We start from the raw sequence: 26,108 nt of genomic DNA, 5'->3' as shown, positions 1-26,108 counted from the left end.
GAGAACCCTTCCTTGTATGGACAGCCACTATTTTCTGTGAATGAGGAATTTTTGAAAGGTGTGTTCAGGAACAGCTTGTCTTTCTTCTATCTGGATTAGAACCCAAGATTTCAATTAAAAGTGTTCACTTGAATACAAAAAATATTTGTTTCAGAAATGTAAAAGAAAACAAAAAGCTGAGATTTCTCAGTAAGTTGTTCGAGTGCTTCTGTGATCCAGTAGAAGGGATATTTTTCATGTGAGAGCATTCAAAAATGCTCAGGTAGTGAAGGAGAGGCAAAAATAATGGCAGTCACATTTCTCTGTGAAAATGTGAATACATAGTTCTTACGCTGGTGTCACATCAGCTGCAAAGGTGAAAATTATAAACACATCTTGCTTTGTCATGCACTTACGCCTGTGAAACTGCTTGTGAAACTCCACTCTCCCTGCACTTGCTTGTGCTGTTAGTGTGGAAAAGATGGAGATGATGCAAAGAACACTTTTAATTCAGAGTTTAAAATTAAGACTGCGTCACCTGGATCATTCCCGTGACAGATTTTAAGCAGCAACCGTTCCCTGCAGTGCCACTCCCTCGCAGAAGGGTGGTGCTGGCATGCAGCGTGCTCCCCCCTGCCTTAGCCAGCATTCACAGGGAGGGAACACAAACTACCGAGCAAAATTTAGGATAATTTGACTCCTTGCTGTGTTACGCTCCCTCTGTTCTAAGCATGTTCTCTGGGTTTAACTCAGTTTCCAGCTGGTGGGGGTGGCTGTCAGACAGCACACCCCTCCGCCTCCTTTTCCATGCCCCCATTTTGTTTTCAAACAGCTTTATTCCTTCCTTCTGAGCTTTCAAAAGTTCTGCAACTAAAACCCGGTTTTAAATCAGTATCAAAATAAAGTACCATAATAACAGAAACAGTAGTTAGCTTGTACTGAAAACGGTATCACTGTACTTGTAAGACGCAAAGGTTTGCTTTATAACTCCCTTCAGTTAAAAAACAGTTAAATTGATCCATACCTTGAGGATCTTATCGCCAGGCTGGAGCAGGCTGGATGCTGGTCCGTCAGGCTGAACCCTAGTAACAAAGATACCCTATAAGTCAGAAGTAACAGAGGTTAGGATGCTATCACCAAGAACTAGTTCCCAAAATACAGGTGTCTCCCTACTTGTTGGTCTGGAGGCTTCATAGCTGGTAATGCTCTAAACACTAATCGATTCTTTCAGTCTGTAAGGAGCCAAACAGCAGTACCAGTTTGTAGCAGCTCTCCATGACCTTTGGCTAGTTATCTCCTGATAAAAATATAATTGTGGTTCATTTGGAATTAAGAGGCCATTTCACAAAATAATGTGTAATTTGAATAGTTTCCGGCAACTAGCAACTAGGCAAGAGAAACGTGGTTATCAGGAGGAAAATGAAAATGGGGCAAGCAGTAATTAATTACAGTAATCCATGCCACAATCTATACAGTAATCTTTACTTCCTCTAGAAAAAAAGCGTATATTCTGAAAAGCAGACTTTTTGATATTCAGTCTCATTGTTTGTAAGATCTTCTTTTAATCCTGTGTCTGAGGAGTAAATGTCTTTAAAAGAAAACAAATTATTAAATGAAAAAGAATACATTTTAAATCCATTTTTAGAATTTCAGTAAAATATGTTAACAAAACGTAAAAATAGAGATTGAGTTTCTGAGTGATGAAACATTTCCGATGCAGCTCTTGCCCTGTACTTCTGCTCCCTTAGTCCCCGCTGCCCTTAGCCCTGCTGCTCGGGGTGAAAACCTTTGAGAAGATTTTAGAACTGAGCAGAAGCTGGATTACAGCCATTCACACTGCTCATCGTGACCTCAGTGAAACTCCCTGGTTATCATCATCACGCAAGTCATGTGCATCGCTGAAGAATTTTATAGCCTTCTGGCGCAGAGGACAGTCTGGTATTCCTGTTAGCCTTACAGAAGCCTGAGCTCTTTGGGAGCAGCAGGATGGGGCCTATCCTGCTTACATTTGGTCCATGTGCCATTAACTGTGACACAAGTCTGCCATTCAAAATGACGGGCTATTTTTGCGCTTTCTATTGCTTTTCTGTCCCTTCCTCTCATCACAGCATCATCAGCTCATGTCACGGCAGGGGGACGTTATCATGCAGAAGGATGCTCACTGCCATGTCCGCTGATCTCATCCTGGAGACAGGACAGCACCATACGCATGATTTAAAACCACTGAAAACGACGGGCATGACTGATGAGAGACAAGATCACCCTCTTACGGCTTTTGTGATATTTAAAACATGATAGAACTGAGGTAACAGTGCGGGAAGAAACACTTCAGACTAGTAATACAGAAAAAAACTTTAAACTATTAATTCCTTCAATAAAGCTACCCTAGCACTCCCTTAGTACACAATTTATGGAAATAAAATTTTGCATTTCTGTTATTAGCAAAATTAAGACCATCTAAAGCTGCTATCACATTGCATGCATTACTCATAGATACACTCACAGTTGGCTATAGTTTCTTTTTAAATAAATTCACACAATGGAAGTATAGCTTATTATAAAATTATACAAATTGAGAAAAAAGGACATGATATTATAAAGTATATTAGAAAGAGAACACTTACCAGTGTGCATCCTCAGGGAAGGACAACAAAAATGATTATGTTTTAAGGGCTAGTCATTAAAATGCCTGATAGGTATATACATTAAAATTAACTACTCTTGAAGCTCAAAACAGGGATGTATCAACAAAAAAAAATTGAAAGAAATTAAGATTATGCTAAATGGGTATTTCCAAGAGTATTTTACATTTCCAATTAGCTGCTTTTGTTGTAATTCAGGGTGGTGGGGAAATTTTTTTTAATTTGCACGCAGATCTCAAATTTTCCATGAAGGATGAAAAAATGGTTTAAACTTCATGATTTGCAAAAGTCTCATTATTTTGAAGTTATGACTATCTTTTAGAACTAGATCTAATATTATCAAAGAATATAAAATACAAGAATATGCTTAATTGAGAGGTATCCATAGTCTTTGTTTTGCAACAAACTCCAGTCAGTTTTACTGCACAGATCAGACGAATTCACAGTTCTAGAAGTTCATTTTCTAACCCTAGAACTCTGTGTAGTTGATAATCACCAGATGTTATATTTTTACTAGTCATCCTTTTACTGACTGAAAAGATTTATCAGCTTCTTAAATGTGTAATTCCCAAATTCTGGACCAGTATTAATACTCTCAAAGTCTCCCTGACCATCATAACGGTCAAATTTTTAATTAACATTACAGAACCCGATACAGCTTCACAGTCTGGCTACAGCCCGCTTACCATGATGTTGCATGCTGCCACTGACACCCAGACCAGCTTGAGGCCAGGCCTATTTCATTTGATACAGCTGGTGTAACCTTGGCATTTCTGCTATCTAGTGATGCTACTGCTGTTCTAAAAAGACATTAGGTTTAGTCTTCTTAACAGAGCCTTAAGCAAATTCACATGGAAGTGAAGTTTTCCCTCTAAAGACTTTAGTGAAGGTTTAATCAGGGCGTATATTTATTCTTAACAGAAAAAAGTGGGAGAGGTGATGTTTCAGAAAACAGTCTGAAAAAATTATCTTATATGTGGAAGATAAGCCAGACACTTTCTGCAAATTCTGTTTTGATTCCCTCGTCTTTATTAACCAGAAAAACAAAAGCGAACACCACTCCTTTAAGAAAAAAATGCCAAGTATGGAAACAAGTTCTCTCAGTTATCACAACAGAAGTGGATAAAAATTTCATTCATTGTATCCTATGTCACCACTGTGTGGCATTGTAAAATAAAGACCATTTAGTGAGAAATTCAGAACTTACCTTATCAGAAGGTTTGAATGGATTTCCTTGTCCACTTATTCCACCACTGATACTAAAACCGAGGCCAGGATTCTTCTCTATTCTCACACAAAACTAAGTTTAAATGGAAAAATATGGGAAGGCAAGTCAAAATCAACATTAAAGCCAATTCCCTAAACAACAGCATCTTTTTCATATGTTCCATTTCACCATTAACTGAATGAGTTGACCCTCCCAAAGACTATGTTACACAACAAAGTAAAAGCCACCAAAACATTGTTATAAACTGAAAGTGTTTTCATGATTTTAACATAGTTTGATGATATCATAATATTCACAAAGCTAGATGCATTTTTATACATATTTTAAATGTTAGATTTTTATGAATTCTGCTTCTATTTTCAAAGACAGAAAATAAAACTGAGACTTGAGAAAAAGCAGTTCACACTGGCCAAATTTTTCACTCTCACAGGAACACTGGGATAAAACTACATCAGTGAGAACAGAACTTGCCCCTACATAAACTTCATCTCATGCATTTCATTTTTCCCAGAAAGTGGCTTACAGTTTATGGCTTTATATAACAAAGAAACAGCTCCTGAATCCCATCTATACTGGAAATTAAAGGTACAAATACCTCTTTATACAGGAACAGTTCCAGAAAAATCTTTAACTTTACTCAATTTGATTGATACTTTTTAATATAATTTATCATGTATTCTAACACGGTATTTTCAAAAGATGAAGCCAGCAGCTTAAACTACTTCTCTATTATTTCTTTGCAATCCTGCAGCTTTTTTTCCAGTTGTTATGTGATTATCACAATTTTATTTTAGTATTTTTAAAAGTGAACTAAGAATTGCATTGTGAGGACACAGTTTGTTTTCAATCATTTAAACTAAGCTTTGCCCTCTCATTCATCTCTCTCCCATTTCTGTGGCTTGTTGTGTCTAACGAAACATTAGCTTCCCTGAAATACTGCCTCTGCTTTTTCTTGCTCTGAGACACGGCATGTTTGGCACTGAGCTGCCGACATTTTCAGCATGTGATGTTCACGGATACATTTTCCTCTTTAATTCCCTGATGGAGGGGTCTGCGTTAAATCCCCTAAACTTCTTTTTGTGTCTTTAAATACAGTTTGAGGTCTCAGTCTCAGACTCCAAAGAGGAGGGGTAAGCGGCTGACAGTGCGCGTATAAACAAAGATACAGAAAAGAATAATTCAGAACAGACAATCTCTCTTTAATTCGTTATTCTTTAAATGGTCTCACAAGTGGGAAATGAGCAAGCAGAGCACTTCTCCCAAGGCAGCAAGCTGAGTTCCGAGTGCAAAAATCACTAAAACAAGCAACAGTTCCAGGTGACAGATCAAGTGAATATTAAAGTGACTGCACTTTTAATCCACCTTTTTGAAAAAAAGCACATTTTTCCCAAAGTACAAATAAACAACATCCTGTAGGTTTTATAAAATGACAAAGGCCTTTGAGTTTGTTGTCTCTCTTTGATAACAGCAGTTAATTAGGGGCCATTACTACTTAAAATCCTCATTAACGACTGGGACAGTGGGATGGAGCAAAGCCACGGATGACTCCAAACGGGGGAGAGTGGTCGCCCTGCTGGAAGGCAGGACTGCCAAGCAGAAGAAACCTGGACAGGCTTCAGGAACTTTGTTAAGGACAAGCTGTACCTGAGACATGACGACTGCAGGCAGGAAGAGCCGGCTGGCTGAGGAGCAGCTCTGCAGAGAAGGAGCGAGCGGCCTTACGGACAACAAGCTGCCCATAAACCAGCAGCAAAGAAGCCAGCTGCAACCTGGGCTACGTTAACAGGCACACATCTGGCAAGCAAGGTCTCTCCCAGCGTGCAGCGTCTCAGGTGCAGGATCTCCAGTGAAAGACACCGACAAACCTGGGTCATTGAAGGCTGGAAGGCCAAGACAGGGGGTGGGAGAACCCGGTATATGAGGAGAGGCTGAAGGAACTGAGTTTTTTAGGCTCAGGAAGATGGTTAAGGGGGATGTAACTGCAGGCTTCTACTGTCTAAGAGGTGGCTATAGAGAAGATAAAGGCAGGCACTTCCCTGAGGAGCACAGTGAAAGGACAACACCAAAGGACACAAGCTGCAGCTAGGGCAATTCTCACAAAATAGCCGAGGTTGGCAGGGACCTGTGGAGATCGCCTGGTCCAAACCCCTGCTCAGGCAGAGCCACCTAAAGCAGGTTGTCCAGGACTATGTCCGGGCGGGTTTGAATATCTCCAAGGATGGAGGCTCCACAGCCTCTCTGGGCAACGTGTTCCAGTGCTCAACCACCTCACAGTAAAGAAGTGCTTTACTTATGTTCAAGTGGAATTTCCTGTGTTTCAGTTTGTGTCCACTGTCTGTTGCCCTGAAGCAGACATATTCTGACTGGACACAAGGAAACAGTGATGGAGGCCAGACACCGGAAAAGGCCCGGAGAGGCTGTGGAATCTCCAGCCTTGGACATTTTCAGGTCTCAGCTGGACACAACCCTGAGCAACCTGATCTAACTTTGAAGTTAGCCCTGATTTGAGCTGGGGTGTTTCACTAGAGAATTTCACAAATCCCTTCCAGACTCAATTCTTTGAAACTATGAATAAACAAAAATTTCAGGACAGCTGAACATAGAAATTATTCTGTTTCAGAAGGAAACAAGCAATTTAAGACCAGCAAAGCAGATTTGAAAGCAGTAGGAAAGCCACATTCCTCAAGTCATTTATAAAGCACAATGCAGGTGATTTTCTGAGTGGATAAGTAGACCAAAAACCAAGTAACTTTGGTCCCAATTCAAGAAATATGTACAGTATATGGCACTGTATGGGAAACTAAATAAATACTTCCACAGTATTTTGATAGCTTTAAAATCAAAGATGCTGTGGAAGGAAACCACACGTCTTCAGCGCAGTCACGTAGGCAAAGCAATGGTCTAAAATTAAAGCTCACAGGTCCATGCCTTCCTGGGCACTTGTGTCATACCTGCAGCATCCTTGTGTGCTACGCTTATGAAAAACCCAAAGAATAAGCAAACTGAAGCTCAGAGATCTTCAAACTATGTCAGCATCAGGGTCACAGCCCTAGGCGTTATTAGGACTTAGCACCACTTTTACAGGTGGCTTACTCCAGTAAATAGTGCTGAATATTGTCTTTTAGTCAGGGTGGCCATAAATGGCATTGGATAATTGAATATAAAATAAAAGTGACTTCAGTGCAGCTTAATGACTACTCATTGAGCCAGTCTGAGCAAGTACCGTGAGCCACACAAGCAATTGCTTCTGTAGCTCGGTATTATACTTAGGGACTTAATACAGACAGTTACTTATATGGGTTGTCCAACACTTTACACAAGAGAAAAGTTTGCTAATGATTCTGAACCTTATTCTTCAAATCAGGTGACTCAAACAGTTATTGAAAATATTAAGGCCAAATACAATGGGGATAGGACTACTTAATGAAGAAACTCATCAGCGCCCATTATAGGGCTTTGGGGCACTGGAATTTCAGCTGGCCTTTCTTAGAGCTGTACTGGAGCAGCCTACACAAATCTGAGTATATCAGCACCCTGCCAAACATGCTGTGGTGTTAGCCCTGAACTAGGTTACTGGGGAATCAGTAGAAATTGCTAGTTTATTCAGTGTGACCTGGGGATGACAGCTCTGTTCAGGAACTTCAGTGCCAAATTGACTTGCCTGCTCAGTCCAAGAAAAAGTGGTATCAGACCCTGGTGCTGGGAAAGGGGAACAGACCTGCTACCAAGGCAGCCATACGTCCCTCACGCTATCTTGAACATCTGCCCTTTGTTATGGCCCCACTTTTAACTGCTATATGCAGGACAGAAAAAAAACAGATACAGTTTTTGTCAGAGTGCTGTTTTATACACACACTTTCTCACCTGCTCCTGATACGCGTCCGTACTTCTCTGACCCTTGGTTTGGATTAAACATCGCCCTGTCTGAGGTGCTCGAGAGCTCTGCGAAGAGGGGATCTGTATAGGCAGTGGTGGCTGAAACTGCTGAATGGTCACTTTGTTCATGTTTCCTTCATACTGCTGCTCGCGGCTCCGATGTTGTAGACTTTGTGATCCCATTAAAGTCTGGATATGACTACCTGCCTGTGGGTAACGTAACCCGTTAGGCCAGAAATTCAGGAAGCTGAAAAGAAGCAATTATTACAACTTACAGAGTCAAGTAAAAGCAAACCTCTTAAATCTTATCAGAGGTTTGCCTTTTGACCACAGTTGGAAACAACTGTGATTAAAAGCAGCAAGGATCTGTCCATTGCATTCAGTGATCCTAGGAGGCTTAAGGAAGATTAGAGGCATATAATATTTTTTATAAATGGACAAGATTTTTTTCCTCATTTCATATTATATGCTTCTGCTCACAAAGTTTATGAACTGAAAACATATAATAAAATAAAGTGGACTATTCATCCTAGCACATTCTAAAGACTAACTATTGAATATTGGAATGCATTTTTTCTAAGGATAGCTTGGAGTAAGATTTATGCCACAAATATAAATATTGGCCACTGTTGTGCATTGTATACAAAACACATAGTTGATTAAATTCAATATCACTGCCTTGTCCTAGGAAAAATGTGGCTTTTACAAAATCTTACATTTCATAATATGGAACTAATCAAATTACCAATTTTCTATGCTAATTTCTTGCAATTTGAAACACTAATAATTTTCATATGTAAGCAAAATATCAAATTTACATTGGTGGGGGGTCTTCTCATATTTTCAGAAAAAAATGGATGACTGCTAACTTTCTTCCATGCCCTTCATCCCCAATGTCTTTCAACTTTGCAGCTGTGATCTAACAGGTAGGTTTGCTTTCTATTTTACTCTCTTCTTGACATGGTAAAGTTGCATACTTGCTTACTCTTCGGTACACATTCTCTGTTTAGGCACACAAATTACATAAACATTTGAGGCAAATCAATGCAAAATAAATGTAGGCAAGACCACTCTATACTTTTCATATTTACAGCATTGAGCTGTTGTTGCTTATAAGTAATTGCATGCAACTTAGCAATAAGGGAAAGACCAAAATTCATAGCCTGCTCTATGATCAGATATTACTACCTCCATGAAACATCACACACTTGCTACTGACAGTTTTCAGATTATATACACTCACCAGCCTGTGTTATTATTCAAACAGTCTGAATGTGAATGATCATCATCATTTTAGGTCTCAATATCTACAAGTCTCTATGGACACAGCAGAACTACTTAAACCATGTTTCGTATTAAGTTCACACTAGCCAATGGCACAAAGACGCCTAGTCATGAAGATCTAACTCTCAGCACTACTGCACATTTATGATCCTGATGGAAGAGTCACCAGTTGTGAGGGTATTTTTTTAGACAAGATTAAATTTAACACAGCAAAAGATCAAAACATTTCTTACCCATTGGCCAATCATCTGGCCGCAGAAGTTACAGCAGCCAAGGTGCTGTTAGAATTGTTTGTTGCCATAGCACAAACACATGTTAATGGATTTGTAAGATTTTTCTGCAGAACACATCACTAACACAGATGCAGTTGGAGCTACCTGCGACACTGAACACAGAATCCTAGCAATATTCACAGTGACTGCTAGGAAAACTGATGTGCTCTGTCTTTCATTGCTAGCTACATTTGAACACAGGGACCACCTCAGATACATTCAGACTCCGTGTACTCCTTTGACATTCTCCAAGTGAGTAATGACAGAGCAATCTGTTTATTTCTTGTGTCCAAATCCTCAGTCCCCAAACTCTTTTTAAATAATAGCCCATCTGTGGATGTGAAAGTGCTTTACACACATCGATGCACTTGTTCCTGGGATAGTCTTGTGAAGTTTGTACTATTAATATCCCACTTTACAGATCAGAAAGATCTTCAGCTCATCTGAGAACAGAAGGGAAGGAAAATGCCCAACACAGAACTTTAACCTATTCTTTAACTCCCTAGGCGCAACAAGCCGTGTCCTCAGCGGATTACTGCATCTGTGTCACCTTACACTGCTGAGATCCAAGCTGAGCAGGTGAAAGTATGCAGCACGGGTCTGTACTTTATGTTGTGTCAGATATTCATCACAGAAGGACTGGAAAATGCAGAATCTCTTCAGCTGCACTACATGTCCCAGATACAATCCCAGCACAACCACCGTATCAGTCCACAGCAGGAGCATTGTCCGTCTCAGAGGAAGAAGTCTGTTTCAAATACAGAAAGACTGTGATTCTTCACCGAAAAACCTCAGATCTTCTTTACTGGTTTATACGGCCTCTGGCTTGAACAGCCGACGCTGGAAATAAAACACAAAGACCCTCCAGCCTCTCAGTGGTGGCTAACAGAAATACTCACAGTTCAGAAGGGAAGAGAAATGGGGACTGAAGCCACTTCCGCACGTCCCCGTTTTGGGGCAGCTGGCCTGCTCCAGTTCTGTAGCACACGCTCCTTCCACACCCGCTGGGCTGACTGCTGCAGCCCTGCAGCGGCCACAGAGGAGGCCGAGCAACGCCATCCTCCGCAGCCCCGAACCTGGCAGCTCATCCTCGTGCAGGAGCGTCACCCTGCACCCGCGCCGGCTAGGCTGATGGCTATTCCTCTTCCATCTTCGTTCACATTCTTCAACCTCTCTTCTTCCCGAGAGGCAATCTCCAGGTTCCCTTTCGGTGATCCCCCCTCCATGCTTCTTCCCCTTCCTTCTTTATGGAGGAGCAGATAATTCAGATTATAACTGATTTAACCAGGCATGTAGTTGACTTTTGTCTTGTTGCTGTGCCAGAAAAAGTGGCTCTTCCAAGAAGCATAAAAAGTGTAGTCTTTTAATAAACCAGTGGATTATTAAATTTAAATATTAGAATGTCCAACTTTTCCTTAAGAAAATATATCCCATCATTTGCCTGAAGATGACTAGATAAATGAGCACATTTAAATTAAAATACAGCTGCCATTTAATCTGTGTTCTGAAGAGTAAAAAGGACAGAAACAACCATTCATATACCATACAATTATGTAGCGATTACCAGGTAGTATTCCCACCCTACCTACCGTACATAAATAGCCATCACTATATGTGTAATAGGCTTATACGTATGGATCATTTAGGCACACATTTTATTGTGCCTGTATACATAGTCTACCGGCCTGAGCACACACTCTTCCAGCCTATTGCGCACACTCTTCCCTTGGACGAGCAAGTCCCAACTCTTCTTTCAGTGATTTCCATAGTAAAGCTCTGCCATGTGGTGATTCTGCTCTGTTTAGCACTAGCCCATTAAAACTAGTACTATTATGTTAGTGGAAAAACACAATGTATACTCCAATTTATATTCACAACGTTTGTTGAACTTCATTTCTACAGAAGATTTTCTGAGTCTGACTTCAAAAACTCACTGTATTTTAATCTCCAAATGGTGGAAAACTGACGCTCTAGGTCACTTTCAATGGAAGAGATTAGCACTGTCATAAACGCACATTGCAAACTACCTCCTGAGAATGGCAGGTAAATAATTTTCAGAATTCATTTTTTCACTCCTCTTAATAGGCTTTCTTTGAAGAGATCATATCACCACTTCTTGTGTATTCACACTGTGGCTCTTGCTGGATGTGGATAAGCTGAAAACAAATCCTTTTCTTAGAAACAGGAATTACCTATTCTGCAGAAAAAAAATCCTCTCTTTTATGCAGACTGTTTCCCTGATTTCATTTGCATTCTGTACATTATTTAACATCCACCACAAAAGTTAATTATTTTCAGCTCAGTGTCCAATATTTATCGTATAATTAAAGCAACTGACAATGAATGAAACAACAGATTGCTCCAGCGAGTTAAGCAGATTTCAGTATGGTTATGCAATGTCGGTACTTACAACATCTGAGCAGCCAGATATTGAAATATTCAGAATGAAACAGAATCTTCAGTTTCTTATTATAGCAACACCGATGATGCACAAATGCAAGACATAGATTACATCAGATTGTGTGAATGGATAAATGCAGGTTTTATCCCAATATATAAGTGAAGATAAGGAATAACTCCTCTTAAAATTCTTCTCCTGGTTTCTTGCATATCAGAGGATAAAGAAACCCTTTGAATAACTTTGCTCTCAAAGCCAACTCCATCAAATGACACGAGGGTGCTCTCTCTCCTCTTCACCACCCTTTGCTTCAGGAGGGGTCTGTGCTGCTCTGGGTACAATGACTCGTCTCCCATCTTCAAGCAATTCTCTTGTGTAAACTATCTCTTTTCACTACTTTTTCGTAAAGGCAAGGCCTGCTGCTATTAAAACTGTCTTGAATAAAAAGTTGAAGCCAGTAGGGAAATATTTGCTTCATCAGTACTAACAGTTGTTTAAGCTACTTCAGGTATCAATATGCACGTTATAACTTTCACACCAGTTTACTCACTTTATTGACTTTACTGCAGGAACGAGCAGGACCAGTCTCCATGTAGATCAACAAGCAATATAATTATCACTGCTTAAATGTGCAGCTCCATCTTCTAAAGCTGATTGCAAATGCAGTTTAGTTTGTTAAGATCCTTTATTCTTCAGTTTTATGACTACAATATACAAAAATGGCCAGTTTCTCAGTCAATGTGAACAGGGCCACGTCAGGGGTCGGATGAGAGCAGCCAGCGTTTTGACAGAAACAGGCCAGATCCAAGGACTGTAATTTCGCATCTACTGCCACAAGGTACTAGAAATCAGGCCCCTCTGATCTCTTAGTGATACGGTGCTTCTCCAACTTGCTAGCGAGTTTATCAGCAAATGAGGCACTGCCTAGGATGTCTCTGCCAACATGTCTATGACAGTCCAGCCATTGAGCTGGTCTCCATCTTAACACATTTATTTTTTGCCATTAAGTTATTACGACATAAGAATTGAAATGAAGAATTGGAATGAAAGATTTTCAGGATAAAAGGGAGTTGACAACTCTCAGACATGTGTGGGATTGCACCTGCTGAACCCCCTGTGCCCATTTTGCACGCTGCAGACTATAACTATTGGCATCTGCACACATAAATGCAAAAATGGGTAGCAGGCATGAAAACATGGTCTGTAATTCACAGTGACTGCTGCTTTAAACTTTGAACTACGAATATTTGTCTCCCAAAGCGGTCCTCATTAACCCGTTCTCCTCCTTCCACCGATTTGCTAGGAAGAGAAGCAAGTTGTTGCTACGCCAGCAGTGTCCCTCGCGGGGCTGCGCCGAGCTGCTTACCTTCTTGGTGATGGTCTCCGGGGGCACGTCGCGCCGCCCCAGCGGGTAGGGGGTCCACTGGCCGCTCGCCGAAACCTCCTCCTGCCCGTTGTCTAGGATGCTGCTCTGCTGCGACGGGGTCTATTGCGGAAAGGGGACGGCACCCTTTAGCCACTTGACAGAGCGTGACAGAAAATTCTCTCTGCACATTTATTCTAGTAATCAACCCAGTTAAACTGCAACACACTACTGTTAAAAAGGAAATCATCTTAAATTTTATGGTATTTTGTTAACATGTAATCATATTGCCATGAGACTCTCTGCAAATAAGAGATCTTTAGAGAAATGATGAGAATAATGAATGATGAGAGAAAAGAGAAAATTAATTTAGTATGAATCCTTACTTTCAGAACAACAAATCTTGGCCAAAGTTACATATTTAACCTTGTAGTCTGCCATTAATCATTTGAATTAGAACTTTTTTACTGGTCATTCAATTATCAAAAACTTTTTACTAAATACTTGCCATCAATATTAAATTATATGCTTATATTTTCTTTATAAAATGTTCCTTAATGACGATATTGAAGTTTTGACTACCATACCTTGAGCTGTGCTCTATGTTACACTGGGCTGTATACTTTTTATAGACCTCTCTCTCTAGGATATGACTGTTTTTGTTCTACTGAAGTTAACAGGATATCACATCTGTAATATTAACCAGTAACTAAATGCTTTCCTGAGTATGAATGGACATAACACACATTTAATGTTTCCTGAATGAGTATTATACTTTTGTTACTCTTTTCTGCTTTTCTCTCCTTTTGGACACATTTCTTCTTTGTCAGATTTTTCACAGGTTATTTTACTCATTGTTTTCAGTAGTTTTGAGGGCACTTTTTGTGCCAGTCTTTTCAAAATGTCAATTTTATAATACCGCTCACTGCACTTATCACTATAACGTGCTTATTCAGTTAACTGCTTATTCAGTTTTAATTAATGGTCATCTTGCAAAGAAAAAAAAAGTGTCTATTTTTTCTCCTCCATCATTCAATATCTTCTTCAACTTAGGAAAAAAAAATCATGAAACACTTCTTTAGATGACTGAAGAACAAACGCAACTGTGGCTTTGAAATATTAAAGCTGATAACTGGTCAGTTAAGGACTTTTTTTAACAAGCTTAAAAATGCTTTAAAACTAAGGATCAGTAAATTGTGATTTAACTCAAATTCCTCAGTGGTTAAGTAAAAATGTTCACCCCTAATTATTTGAAATCTAAAAAACCTGCCATTCTAATTCTCTCATCATTCAAAAAGTGCTCCAAAAAAATCAGGAAAGATGTGCTATTTCTTAAATTAAAAAAATTACTCCATACATATCCCCTGTCGAAAATACAAGACTTCCCCTTAGAGCTTTCTTTACACATAATAAAAAGGGAAAAACGAGACCGACCTCGGCACCTTCTCCATAGGTTCTCTCTCACCGCCCAGCAGCCACCAGACCACGTCTGACCCGGCAGCGCTGCTGCCGGCACTCCGACAGCACAAACCTCCCCAAAGCCGGCAAACGCGGGCACACGACTACGGCCTGACACGGCGCCCGCGCACCTCGCCGCACGCAGACCGAGCGGGACAGCTGGCCCTGGGGCTGCACTGCGTCCCGCTCATCCAAGGGCGAGGACAGGGGCCCGCTCCGGGCCCGCTCTGGGAGCTTTTTGCCTTCGCAGGCTCACGCATGAGCCACGCCATCCTGTCTGCTGCCTCCTGCCTGCCTGCCGTCCCCGCGTAACCCTCGCCCAAGCAAGGCGGACCTCATCTGAGATCACGCAGCAAAGAACTCCAAAATCAAAATGTACCACTGCAAAATTTCTTCTCAGAGGAGTAATAAAAAAAAACTGGAAAAGAAAGCACATCTTGCGATGTGAGTCATCCCTTCCAGTCTCACCCACGGGCTGAAATGCCCACGGCTGTGCTGGAAATCTGGCCGCCTCCCTGTGAGAAGAATTTACAAAACACATTATGTGCTCGCAGCCATCCAGAGACATAGGGAGCATGTGGAGGCAGCTTCCTAAGGGGCTTCTGCTTTCCCTCCGAAAGGCATACACTTTGCGAAACGCTGATTATTAGTAGAGGAAGATGGTGCTGCACTTCTGAGACTGAAGTTCACCAATGCACAGGGTTTTAAAAGAATTCTGACACGGATGATAAAAGCTGAAAGCGTTCTTCTGCGAAGCGTTTCTTTTGTCCCTGCAGAGAACGCCGTGCCATTTTTACAAGCGACTGACTAAGCTGTAGAGGTGAGTTGACACTCAAGAAGAAAGAAGAAAAAATACAGAGAGTGCTTATTGCTGAATAGAAAAGGACAATTCTGTGATAACAGGGGTTTCTTTTCATTTTCTGCAGTAAAATGGATTAGTCTGCTCACAATATTATTCATTTGCAGAGCTTGGACAGACTGCAGACCCGTAAAAATTACATATCTATTACGTCTAGGTAAAAAAATGAAAACCAGCAGTTAAAACATGTTACAGATGGAGTAGACTCAATGTAATAACCGTTCTCAGTCTAAGTAATTGTCACAGTTGGTTTTCTGAGCTTCCGCTGGACAATTAGCCCTCACTTACTCCTCTGAATCCAGGTCACGATAAAGAGAAAGAAGAAGTATAATATTAAACTGCTGTGGCCTGCATTCATCGAGAAACGCAAAATCTTCCAGAACATGTGAAGGAATAAAATTAAGCAATTCTACACATTCAAATTATTTGATCAGCAATAATTTCTCCCTCGCTTTCCAACCTGCACAGTACACAAATACACCCCTTTCATGCACCTTAACAGCAGATTTTACATGGATACGTAGCAATGATATGCTGGTGAACTTTAAAGCAGAGTAATTCGCGTAAGACCACACCCAGGACCACGTCATCCTAAACATACCCTCGGATATCCATATTAGAACCCATCGTCATTTATACCCTAAATTTTTTGAAGTAATATGCAATACCTTATTCCTACATGTGTGCATGGAAACAGCGACACTGTTTGGAGTTAAGGTCAAACGGACATCTCACACGGACTTGTGACAAGAATTATCACATATACAAACCGACAGACATTCTTGGAAAGAAAATACAGTATGACCAACACTGGAAAGCTGCCTGTGTCCACACAAACACACATCTACACGTAGGACGTGACCCAGATGCCATTAACCGAGCAGCGATGGAGACACACACACTGATATCGGGACCTGTTAACTCCGTGGGGAGCTGGAACAGGAGAGGGAAATGCCGTTAGCAGAATATGGAAAGTGAGTTACAGCAGGAGAAACCTGACACTGATGTGTGCGTGTGCGCGCGTGTGCTGTTACACTATCCCAGCTTTGCTCGGAAATCCAGTACACTGTGCGTACGCCTAGAGCGGCGAACTAAGCAGCGCTCAGGCTCGTCCCGCGGCCAACGTGCCCAACCTGGCCATGCTGCTGCCCCTGAACCCTCTCGTCCTCCTGGCCGGGTGGGACCTAACCCCTTCCGCCAGGCCCCGACGCTGCCTGCAGGGAGCTTCTGGCCGGTGCCGCGGCCTGAGCCGTGGCGGGAAGGCCCTGGGAGAGCGCCAGCCGCCCGGGCCAAAGCCCCGCCGGAGGCCGCTCCAGCCATTACCAGCACAGACGACCACGTGTCAGAGCTGGGATCGGCGCCCCGTCACTGTTTAATTACTCACAGAGAGGCAGCTAATTTGCACCAACAGCCAAACGGGTCTTACAGATGCTAACGCGCTAAGACACGTAGCAACGCTTGTATCTTACAGCAGTCAGCCGTCCCGCTGACGTTACACACCATCCACGTAACAAGACTGCTTGCAATCATATGGCAAACGGGTTCCTCTTGCGACTCCAGGGTGGCCACACGCGACGTGGAATGAGAGAAGAATCTTAGCAATGTTCCTCTCTCGCTTGCTATACCTGCTTTTCCCATCACACATTTATTTATTTAAGTATTTATATATGTATGTACGTGTCAACAATATATCATTAACAGCTGTGAAATAAACATTAAAAAATGAAAAAAAAAAATTCCTGTCTTTCTATATGCACTATTCACAACAAAAATTTTAAATTATTTTAGGTATAGTAGGTACGTACCCAAAGCTTATCAGACATTACAGCATACCCAAATTAACGTTCAAATGTGTAAATCCCTGTCTCTTGGAGCCTATTCAAATGCATCTTAAACATTTCTACATTAATTTTTCTAAGAGTAAAAAGTCACAACACAAAATGTGTCCTCCAGTTCCATACACAGATTATATCATTGGGAAATATAATGATCACATCAGTCTATATATAACACAAGAGCAGAAAGCAGTAATGACAGCCATGTAAGCTATTTAATCCAAAAAGCAAGGTTATTGACTAGGAAAGCTATTTTACTATCATCTTTGCTTTTTGGATTGCATGTATTGTATAAGCATGAAGAATAGGCAAAGCTAAACCAGGAAAAAGCAAGGAGTATTAATTTATTTTGTAAGGCTGGTATATGCTGGCTATCCCATACTTACTTTCGGTAGAGGTAGCTCTTGAAGCATTTGGTTTTCAAATTTAGATTTAGTCTGCAAGTTTAAAGTCATGCTTCTGCCGGCATGCATTGCTGAAAACCCTCCAGAGTGCAGCATGCCAAGGCTAACTGTGTTGTGTTTGTAAGCAGCGGTCTGAGTAGAGGAAACAACCACGTGACAGGATATGAACACACATGCTCATTGAATTAAGTATCACACATATATGGTTAATTTCACAAAGTTTTAGTTTAAGCAAACAAACAGTACCAAGAAATAAATAGCTTTTTGATGCATGCACTGGGTCAGACGGAAGCAAATACATTGCTACTTATACATAGAATGGATACCATAAAAAAGACTTCAACGCTGACAGCAAATGAAATATGTCGTTATCTGTGGTCTGAAATCTGCAGTGTACAACATGGTACAAGTCTTTATTTTGCAAATATGGCCAAACTTTGGTATGTCTGCACAACCATGGACGGGCCAGGAAGCGTATATCTAGCATAAAAGGGATTCGAAGGCAGAGCAAAAAAAAAACCTAGGCAAGAAGAGCGCGCAGCACCTCGTGCGCCGGCAGTGCACCCCGGAGGTGCGCGCGACGGGAGGGCGGCGGCGGGGGGCCGGGCTGGGCAGACGCCTAGGCCTGCGCCCCCGGCACCGCGCCGGGCCCCCGGGGCGCCACCGCTGCCGCGCAGCACCCCGGCGGCCTGACTGGCTGCACATCATCTCCCCTGGTCGGTCAAACTTCCCAGGGTTTTTCTTACGGCACGTTGCAAACTATGAATTGGCTCACTTACACCTGCAGAAAACTCTAGGAACTCAGTTTAACCAGCTAAAATCACCAGTGTCAGCTTCCCATGAATTAAAATATTTCTTAAATACATACACATTTTAAACTAAGTGCAAAGATATTTCTTAAACAAACAACATCTGGGAAATACAGATTTCCACCAGAAACTTCTATACTTTGCCTGCGCTAATTTGCCTGCACTCTTCTCCAATCAGTTTTACACAACACAAGGAAAATAGCTGAAGTAAGGGAAAAGCTTCAGCCTTCAAGCCAATTGTTAACGTTTATGCATTTGATCCTTAATGATATTTTAATATGCATCATACCTGCGACCCGAAAGGTAATGAATATAATAACACCAGACTCACAAATATCTAGCATAAAATACGTATACGGACACATTTTGAAGCTAATTTATGCATTAGGCCACAGTAATTTTTTCACAGTCACTTCAGTTTATGAAGCAAACCCAGATTCATGAAGCAGGTCATTAAATAGTCAAAATCATTGCAGAAATCATGCATTATAGTGTTTATACCACACTTTGTATAGAAGGTAAATAAGCATAACTATTGCTAAAGGGAGTAATAATAATATTTCTTGTTAAAAACAGAGGCAGTGTATATTCAGTGACATTTTTTCGTAGTTAAGATATAGCTTTAAATCCCCTCCACTAACAGTGATATGAAAGTTAAAATACATTTTTTTTACTTTTTATCTGTGATTTTTTTTTCTTTTATTGCAAAGATGTATCCCGCATCTTTTAAAGCTCCCAAATCATTACCGAAAATGTGGACTTCAGCAGCATATTCACATCTGTTAATAAGGAGAGATTTTTTTTTTTTTTTAGTATTTCAGACAGCGCTGCAGTAGTTATTAAATTAGTAATGTGCACTGTGGTAAGTTACTTTTATAGAGACGCTTTATAACTCATTTACCCAAGAATCCCTAACTCCAACTGATTTTATGTGTTGACAGAAAGCTTTGCAGGCCAGCTCCTCTAACACAAAATGCAGGAATTTCATTATTGGGAATTCTGATGTTTACCACTGTACGTGCAAATAGTTTGAAATATCAAAACACACAACTAAAGGCATTAATTGCAGAGAAATGCCAAACATACCCTGTCTAACCTTCTAGCTTCTATATGTCTAAGTAGCTGTTGTCTCCAGTCAGCGGGCATTTTAGCACAGCTTTCATTTCCCTTCACAGGGGTAGGCCTTGTCTTTATATCACTGTTATCTGAAGGCTTGTCACCATAGTTACCCAAGTTATAGTCTGACGGTATCTTTTCCAGCAGAGCTGCCATTGTAGGCCTAGCTGAAACTGGCCTGGTTTGGGAGGTACCATAACTCTCTGTACTGTAGCTTCTCGCAGACAATGGCCTCCTTTGTGTAAGGTTTTTAACTGGAAAGCTTCCAGTCTGGGCTTTCACTTCTTGATATGAAGGATGTTCATCTTCATACCTGCCATTCCTTTTGAGGAACTGAGATTCAGACACTGAGATACTGCTTTGGCGCTCCACAGCTCCTCGATACGGAGGCCTGCCATACCTATCGCTTGGAGGCAGTTCATGCGGTTCATTGACTCTTCTGAACATTGACATTTCAGTGGAGCTGGCCAACGAATCTGCTCTTCTCAAAAAACCTGGCCTTGACCCCTGGCTCGCAAATGGGGCACTGATCACCTCCTCATTAACCGAAGGCTGAGAGAAGGAAAACATGTGCTCCATGGGAGGGTAGCCACGGTAGGCCCTCGGGCTGACCAAATCCTGGGTCATGTTTTTACTCTGCTGGGGGATATACTCTGGATTGTGTTGGAAAGGTGGTGGTAACCTCTTCTCTGCTGTGACTTCCACTGCTCCTTGTGGATTGAAGCTTTGGTCAAACTGATAGACCTTCTTTGTCACAGAAGACTTTTGCGGCTGCTGCACCTTAACGCTTCCGTAAGTCAGCAGCTCATCATCCAGCATTGGCACAGACTGGCTGCGAGACATGCTCAACAGGCCATGCTCCTGTCCTATAAGCTTATCTACTCTCTCATGGGTTCCTACAGTTTCACTACCAGATGCATAGTTTTCTAAAGGTATATTATAAACTTTATATGTACCAATGTCTATTTCATCAATACTTTGTGACTTCTTAAATTTATTAGTTTTTAAATCTCTCATCATTGGAGAAAGCCTTTCTGTACTCTTGCTGATCGAAATAACGCTTTTAGGTTCTGGGCGACAGTGAATATGCGAAAAGACGTTTGTGAGACTTCTGTTAGCATTTGAATCATGATATTCCCATGCTATTCCTGGAGTGAAAGTGCTAGCTATTTCAGGAGACTCTTTGACATGATCTTTCCGCTCAGGCAAAGGGCTGGTGGTGGGGGTGTTTTCCAGTTTGGAAGGAAAAGCTGTCCTGTCTTCAAAAGGACTAGGAGTTCTGGTCCAATTTTGCCAAAGATTGGGAGGAGGCACTTCAGATTCATGTGTGTTTCTGAGTGTAGGCTGTTCAAGCTCCAGAGGAATGCCAACTATTCTGTCTTGTCTAATTAACGGCCTGCGTCCATGTGCGGATGTGCTTCTAGACTTAGTGCTTAAGAGAGGGTTAGCACCAGGATTCTCCACTGTGCTCTCCTCTGCAACAAACCCTGTATTATCGTAGTGCGAACTATCATTCCAGCTGTCAGTGAAAGTGTCACTCATGGGGCGCCTGTCACTGCGCTGTGGCAGGTTTCCTGCTGGAGCAGATTCCCGCTGGCTCAGTAATGGCTTTGTTTCAAGGGGCTGAGGAAATGACTGCACCAGCCTGCAGAAATAAAACAAAATAAAACAAGATAAAATATCCTCTCTTAGAAAACATAAGCAATCATCAGACAGACATGCATATAAAGCAATTTAATATTCTCCCATCTATACTCAGGCTTCAGGATCGTACTATGAGATGGGCTCTGTATGCCACTGATCCGGCATGAATGTCTGCAGCAGTTTTTGCACTGGAGTACAGAAGCTGTAAATATATACATGAGGAAACAACAAAGTGAGTCGAAAGTCCTGGATGGCTCAATGCCTTTTGTTCATGTCAACCCACCTAAACATAACTTATTTTCCTACTTTAAAAATAGTCTTCTATAAGTGCAGTGGAAACTTTTTACTTTTTTTTTTTTTTTTAAAGCAACAACAAAAAAAATACAGATTTAGTTTGTGTCTGCTCTCACCACCAAGATTTTACACATCTCCAGTGAGTGGGCTTCAACCTTTGTGTTTAACGATGAGGAGCTTGTGGATTTCTTAAGATGGAACTACATTTAGGCAACCTACAGCAGGAACAGACATGGCAGGGCACCTGTTTTACAGTACATGAGTGTTTTAAGGTTACTGATGGCCAGTGCAAATCACAACAACTTCCAAGGAACTGTATTATGCTTGGAGGTCCAGGGAAAACTAAGGATCAGGGCAGAATGAATATCAATCACATAAACTCTGTTAACTGGGCTAAAATATAGCTAGCTGCAGCTCAGGATCACATGGAGCAGAATAATTGTAACTCAATTGCTAGGTGCTTCTAATGCATGGTTATACCACACAGTTGAAAAACCAGCTGTAGAATTACTGATATTTATACAGTATGAATGGGGGGCTAATTCTCTACAGCCTGGGCAGTGTATAGCTATGTACACCTCTAGAAAACTGGGGTAAAATGTTGTATTTTGATTTGAATGCCTTTATAGACAGCACACCATCACTTTGCCTCAATGCATATGACAACATAAGTCAAAAGGCAACAGGAAGCTGTGTTAAGAAACATGATCACACCTGTTCCCCCACAAAGAATTATTCACTGCTTCTTTAGCCGTTGTCTGCAAGGACCCCATTTTAACACGTGCATTGGAGGACCCTGAGGAAGCCTGGGAAGGGGAATAGTCTGAGTAAGTGCCTGAGGAAACGCTGTTATTCAGACAATGCATCTTATCTGCTTCAGATTCATCTGTCGATTCTGAAACAAAACACAGCAAACATTTTCAGGAGGTAGTATTTGGAAAAGGAACTCCAGAGAAATACATTTTTAAACTGATACTATGAATATAGATATACATATACATAAGTGCACAAATATGCCTGTAATATATTTTAAAATCAGACTGAAATATAAAATACCTTAAGAAACATGTGTCTTATCTATCTGCATACATTACATATGCTTTCATCTAAAAAGTCATTGTAAGTCAAGTTAGTACCTTTCTTCTCTTTACCCAGAAGAACAAGTTTGGGTGGGTACAACGGTGTCTCTGGCATGGAAGGACGAAGTTCCCCTATCCTCATCTCACTGGCAGGATGTCCATAGGCATCCTGAGGAACAGAATAATGTAGAATAAACACAGGAAACGGAATTCACTTCAAAACTGCAGCAAACAAACATTTCATAGCCTTTTTTTTTTTTTTTTTTTTACCAAGGTGAAAACACTCCAAAACACCGCCACACAGGTAGCGTGCCTAATCATGCTGATTTGTCAGCTGAAAATTCTAATTAGTTCTACAGCAATTACTTGTAATATTACCATGATGTGCTCACTTTGAAAATGTGAGCAAAACAGATGGAACTTGTAAGATGTGTCAAGGCCACATGAACATTTTTGATGAAGTCAAGTCACAAAAATGCAAAAACGCAAAAATGCTGTCAGTAGAAATAAAAAAAAATACAATAACCATTTCTTTATTGTTTCAGGACTAAGAATTCCCCATTCATTTATTTGTGGCAAAAGTCCTTCCACTTTTTCAGCTGTTCCTAAAGCTATATTAAATCAGAATGATTTTGTCTCTAAAGAGTTTTCTCCTAGCTTAAAATGATTCTGATTTCACAGACTTATCACTTAGAGTTCGGCAAATGTTAACCTTCAAAGCCTGTCCCGCACAACTGTTCTTCTGTTCCAGCCAGCAGTAAGATATATGCTGTAAATACTGTGAGTCAAAAAGTGAAAAAGTGATCCAGCAGTCTTAGAAAGAGAGATTTTAAATTAGGGCACTTGAATTAGGTCATTGAAATTAAGCTTAGTCGTAGCTAGAAGAAGGGAATAAAGATACAAATAGGGTCTCAGTGCCATTTCCTAACCCATCACTGGAAGAAAGCTCAGAAATGAGAAGGATGCTAGACCTGAAGACAGGTACCTTGGAAGGAGCGGACTGGAGAAGACGCTACCCAGAGGAACGGTACAGGAACGCTCCCCTCAGGAGGGGACCTGGGAACCCCACTTTGAGGGAAGCGGATGTTAGTGCACAGGCTCCAGCAAAGGTCATGAAAAGGGAAGTGATGGAAAGGGCCACGGCACCACTGCAAAGTGGTACCAACTCCAGTGACGATCCTTGTGGGAAGGGTAAGCGAAACGCGCATAGGCTTGGGAGCCACAGGACGAGTTGTTTGTGGAAAGAGGATGAAAGCTGGGGGAGAAGAGCATCTACTAAACAAGAGGATTTTGGACAGATATTAGGAGAAAGTAAATAATTAGCACTAAAAAAGAGGGAGGAAATGGTTGGGAGAAATATATTTAAGAGAGAACTTACACTAACGGAGACCCTATGAGGATCTCTGAACCCTGACACTTTGTTGATAAAAGTACTCCAGTGATTACGGGTCACATGGTTTTGCAGAGAGAAGTCAATAAAGGAAAGAGGTGCAATATTTAAAGAAATAATTTAAATTGAAGTGAAAACAAAAACACATTATTAAAATGTAAAATACTGTACTTTAAATTCTACTTGCTTTTACTCGGAAGACAGAAACGTATGGCCATACTTTGAGAGGTTTAGGTTCCATTAACTATTTTTTAGCATAAACAGTATAAACAAAAATTTGTAGAAGCATTTGCCCCATAATTTATCCTTGAAGAATATAATTATATTTACACAGTAGATATTTAAATCTTTCTGCCTTCGGTGTAGCTATACCAAACCAGAATACAAAGAACAGGTATCTTCACACTCCGTTTAATTAACTCCCTCAGTGCTAACACTTAAGCAAATATAGCTACACACTGACTCTTACACGGTGTAATATTTTCAAGATTTTAAACCATTTTGGTATATACAACTCCCTTGTGATATATGGTATTTCTTACATAACAGTATTGATATACATATAACTTACAGCTAACAGTGCAATAGCATTTTTCCAGTGCAGCACAATAATTTCCCCCTCAGTATAACAAACTTATCATGCAAAACCATTTTTTGAAAAATAACAAAGTGCATAGCACGCTCGAGCTGTGAAACTCTCTACTTCTGAAGCATGGGGCATGTTGAGTTTCTTGTTGTACCTCCAAGCTTTTTGTACGCTCTTCTTTCTCCTTCCTCTCTGGGATTTCCAAAGTTAATTTATAAATGTTGTCTGTATCAGACAGGTGACTCTTTTGGAATTATTTTCTCTGTCTTGAACCTAAAATCCCAGTATTGTGCCATGAGACTTCCAAATGTTAGAAGCTTAAAATAAAACTAGTTGTTGTAAGATAGGAAGAACCAGTTCATAAAACTTTTGATATCCATATTTGACATAAAATAAAAACCCGTATTCACCATTATGAGCATGATTTTAGGAAGTTTTCTCTGTCATATATTTTTTTTCATTTTAGCTCCCAGTCTTGCTATTCCAACAAAAATCAATACACTTTTCAAAGAATTATTCTGGCATTTGTTAATATGCCATGAATGTGAAAGATGTTGTAAAGTATTAAAAAAATCATATTTCATTTAATTCTTCTCTGCTTAAGAGGACCCTTGTTCTTACAAGCCAAAGAACAAAAAAGCCAAGAAAATATTATTAATAGGACAAATTTCAAGAACAAAGAAAAAGATAAATTTAATTGTATTGAGTGAGACCACATCCTCAGGACTAACCAGAGAAAGATATGGGTACAGGATAAAAAAAATATGATGAGCTGTTTCCCAAGAGATGATACATGGTTAAAGCCAGTCAAATAACTGGGAAAGAGAAAAATTGGCAATTATTCATGATGACAACACACACACAAAAACCAAATTAAAGCCTAGAGAGCTGTGTTTTTCAAAATCACCTAATACTCAGAGTCCATTTGCACAGAACGTAAAGCCTCTGAACGGAGCAGACCAGGGCTCCGGGTAGATGCGGCACACGCAGGACAGGCGGGTGCAGGACCGTTAGCAACGCATCTGTTCTAGAGGAACAATTACACGTACGAAAAGAGTTGGCCAAACTCCCGAAAGGGAGAAAGCTAGAGCAATCTGGAGAATGACGAACTGGCTAAAAAGAAATCGAAAAACAAAGACAAGAGATAAACAGACCAAGGTAAATGTTACTTTTCCAGATTTTACTAAAACTTTCATGAAAGAATAAAGGAGATCAGAAAAAGTGTAGCAACAAAGGCAACCAGTTAGATACCAGAATATCCTTAGATACAAGTGAGACTAAATGAGGCATAAAGCAAGAGCTGGGTTCAGAATTTTGTAGCTTTTGGTAGTCCTGGCAGTGGGATCTGCACAAGCAGGGGCCCCGAGAACACCACAACAGCGTCTTAGGACTTTTTAGTATTTTTCTTGATACTTGCAGTTAGGTGCAGGGGTGCAGTTTCAGAACAAACCCTTCCGGAGCCCCTTACCCTGTGTTACACTCTGTACGGAAAATGGCAGTACTTAGAGCTCTCAGCACTGGCTGTGAACGGTTTCAGATTTCAGAGTTTTCAGACACTAAGAAGTCTTTTCCTGACAAGATTACACAATGCA

At 40.8% G+C, this 26,108-nt stretch overlaps 1 protein-coding gene across 1 annotated transcript in view; it reads right to left on the bottom strand.

Moving 5' to 3' along the window:
* The window catches only part of LRRC7 (leucine rich repeat containing 7), a 193,024-nt gene that overhangs the window by 9,137 nt on the left and 157,779 nt on the right, over positions 1-26,108 (bottom strand). Inside the window, exons 17-24 of the mRNA XM_067300514.1 lie at positions 22,598-22,709; positions 22,176-22,356; positions 19,494-21,168; positions 17,581-17,730; positions 13,046-13,165; positions 7,714-7,932; positions 3,829-3,921; positions 1,004-1,078 (exon numbers count right to left, since the gene is read on the bottom strand). Coding sequence (XP_067156615.1) covers positions 1,004-1,078; positions 3,829-3,921; positions 7,714-7,932; positions 13,046-13,165; positions 17,581-17,730; positions 19,494-21,168; positions 22,176-22,356; positions 22,598-22,709 — 2,625 coding nt within the window. The remainder of the gene's footprint in view (positions 1-1,003; positions 1,079-3,828; positions 3,922-7,713; positions 7,933-13,045; positions 13,166-17,580; positions 17,731-19,493; positions 21,169-22,175; positions 22,357-22,597; positions 22,710-26,108) is intronic.

This window comes from Apteryx mantelli, chromosome 8 (genome assembly GCF_036417845.1).
Source record: "Apteryx mantelli isolate bAptMan1 chromosome 8, bAptMan1.hap1, whole genome shotgun sequence".
NCBI lineage: Eukaryota > Metazoa > Chordata > Aves > Apterygiformes > Apterygidae > Apteryx > Apteryx mantelli.
Note: the sequence above shows the minus strand (reverse complement) of the source record. Positions and strands in the feature narration are given on the sequence as shown.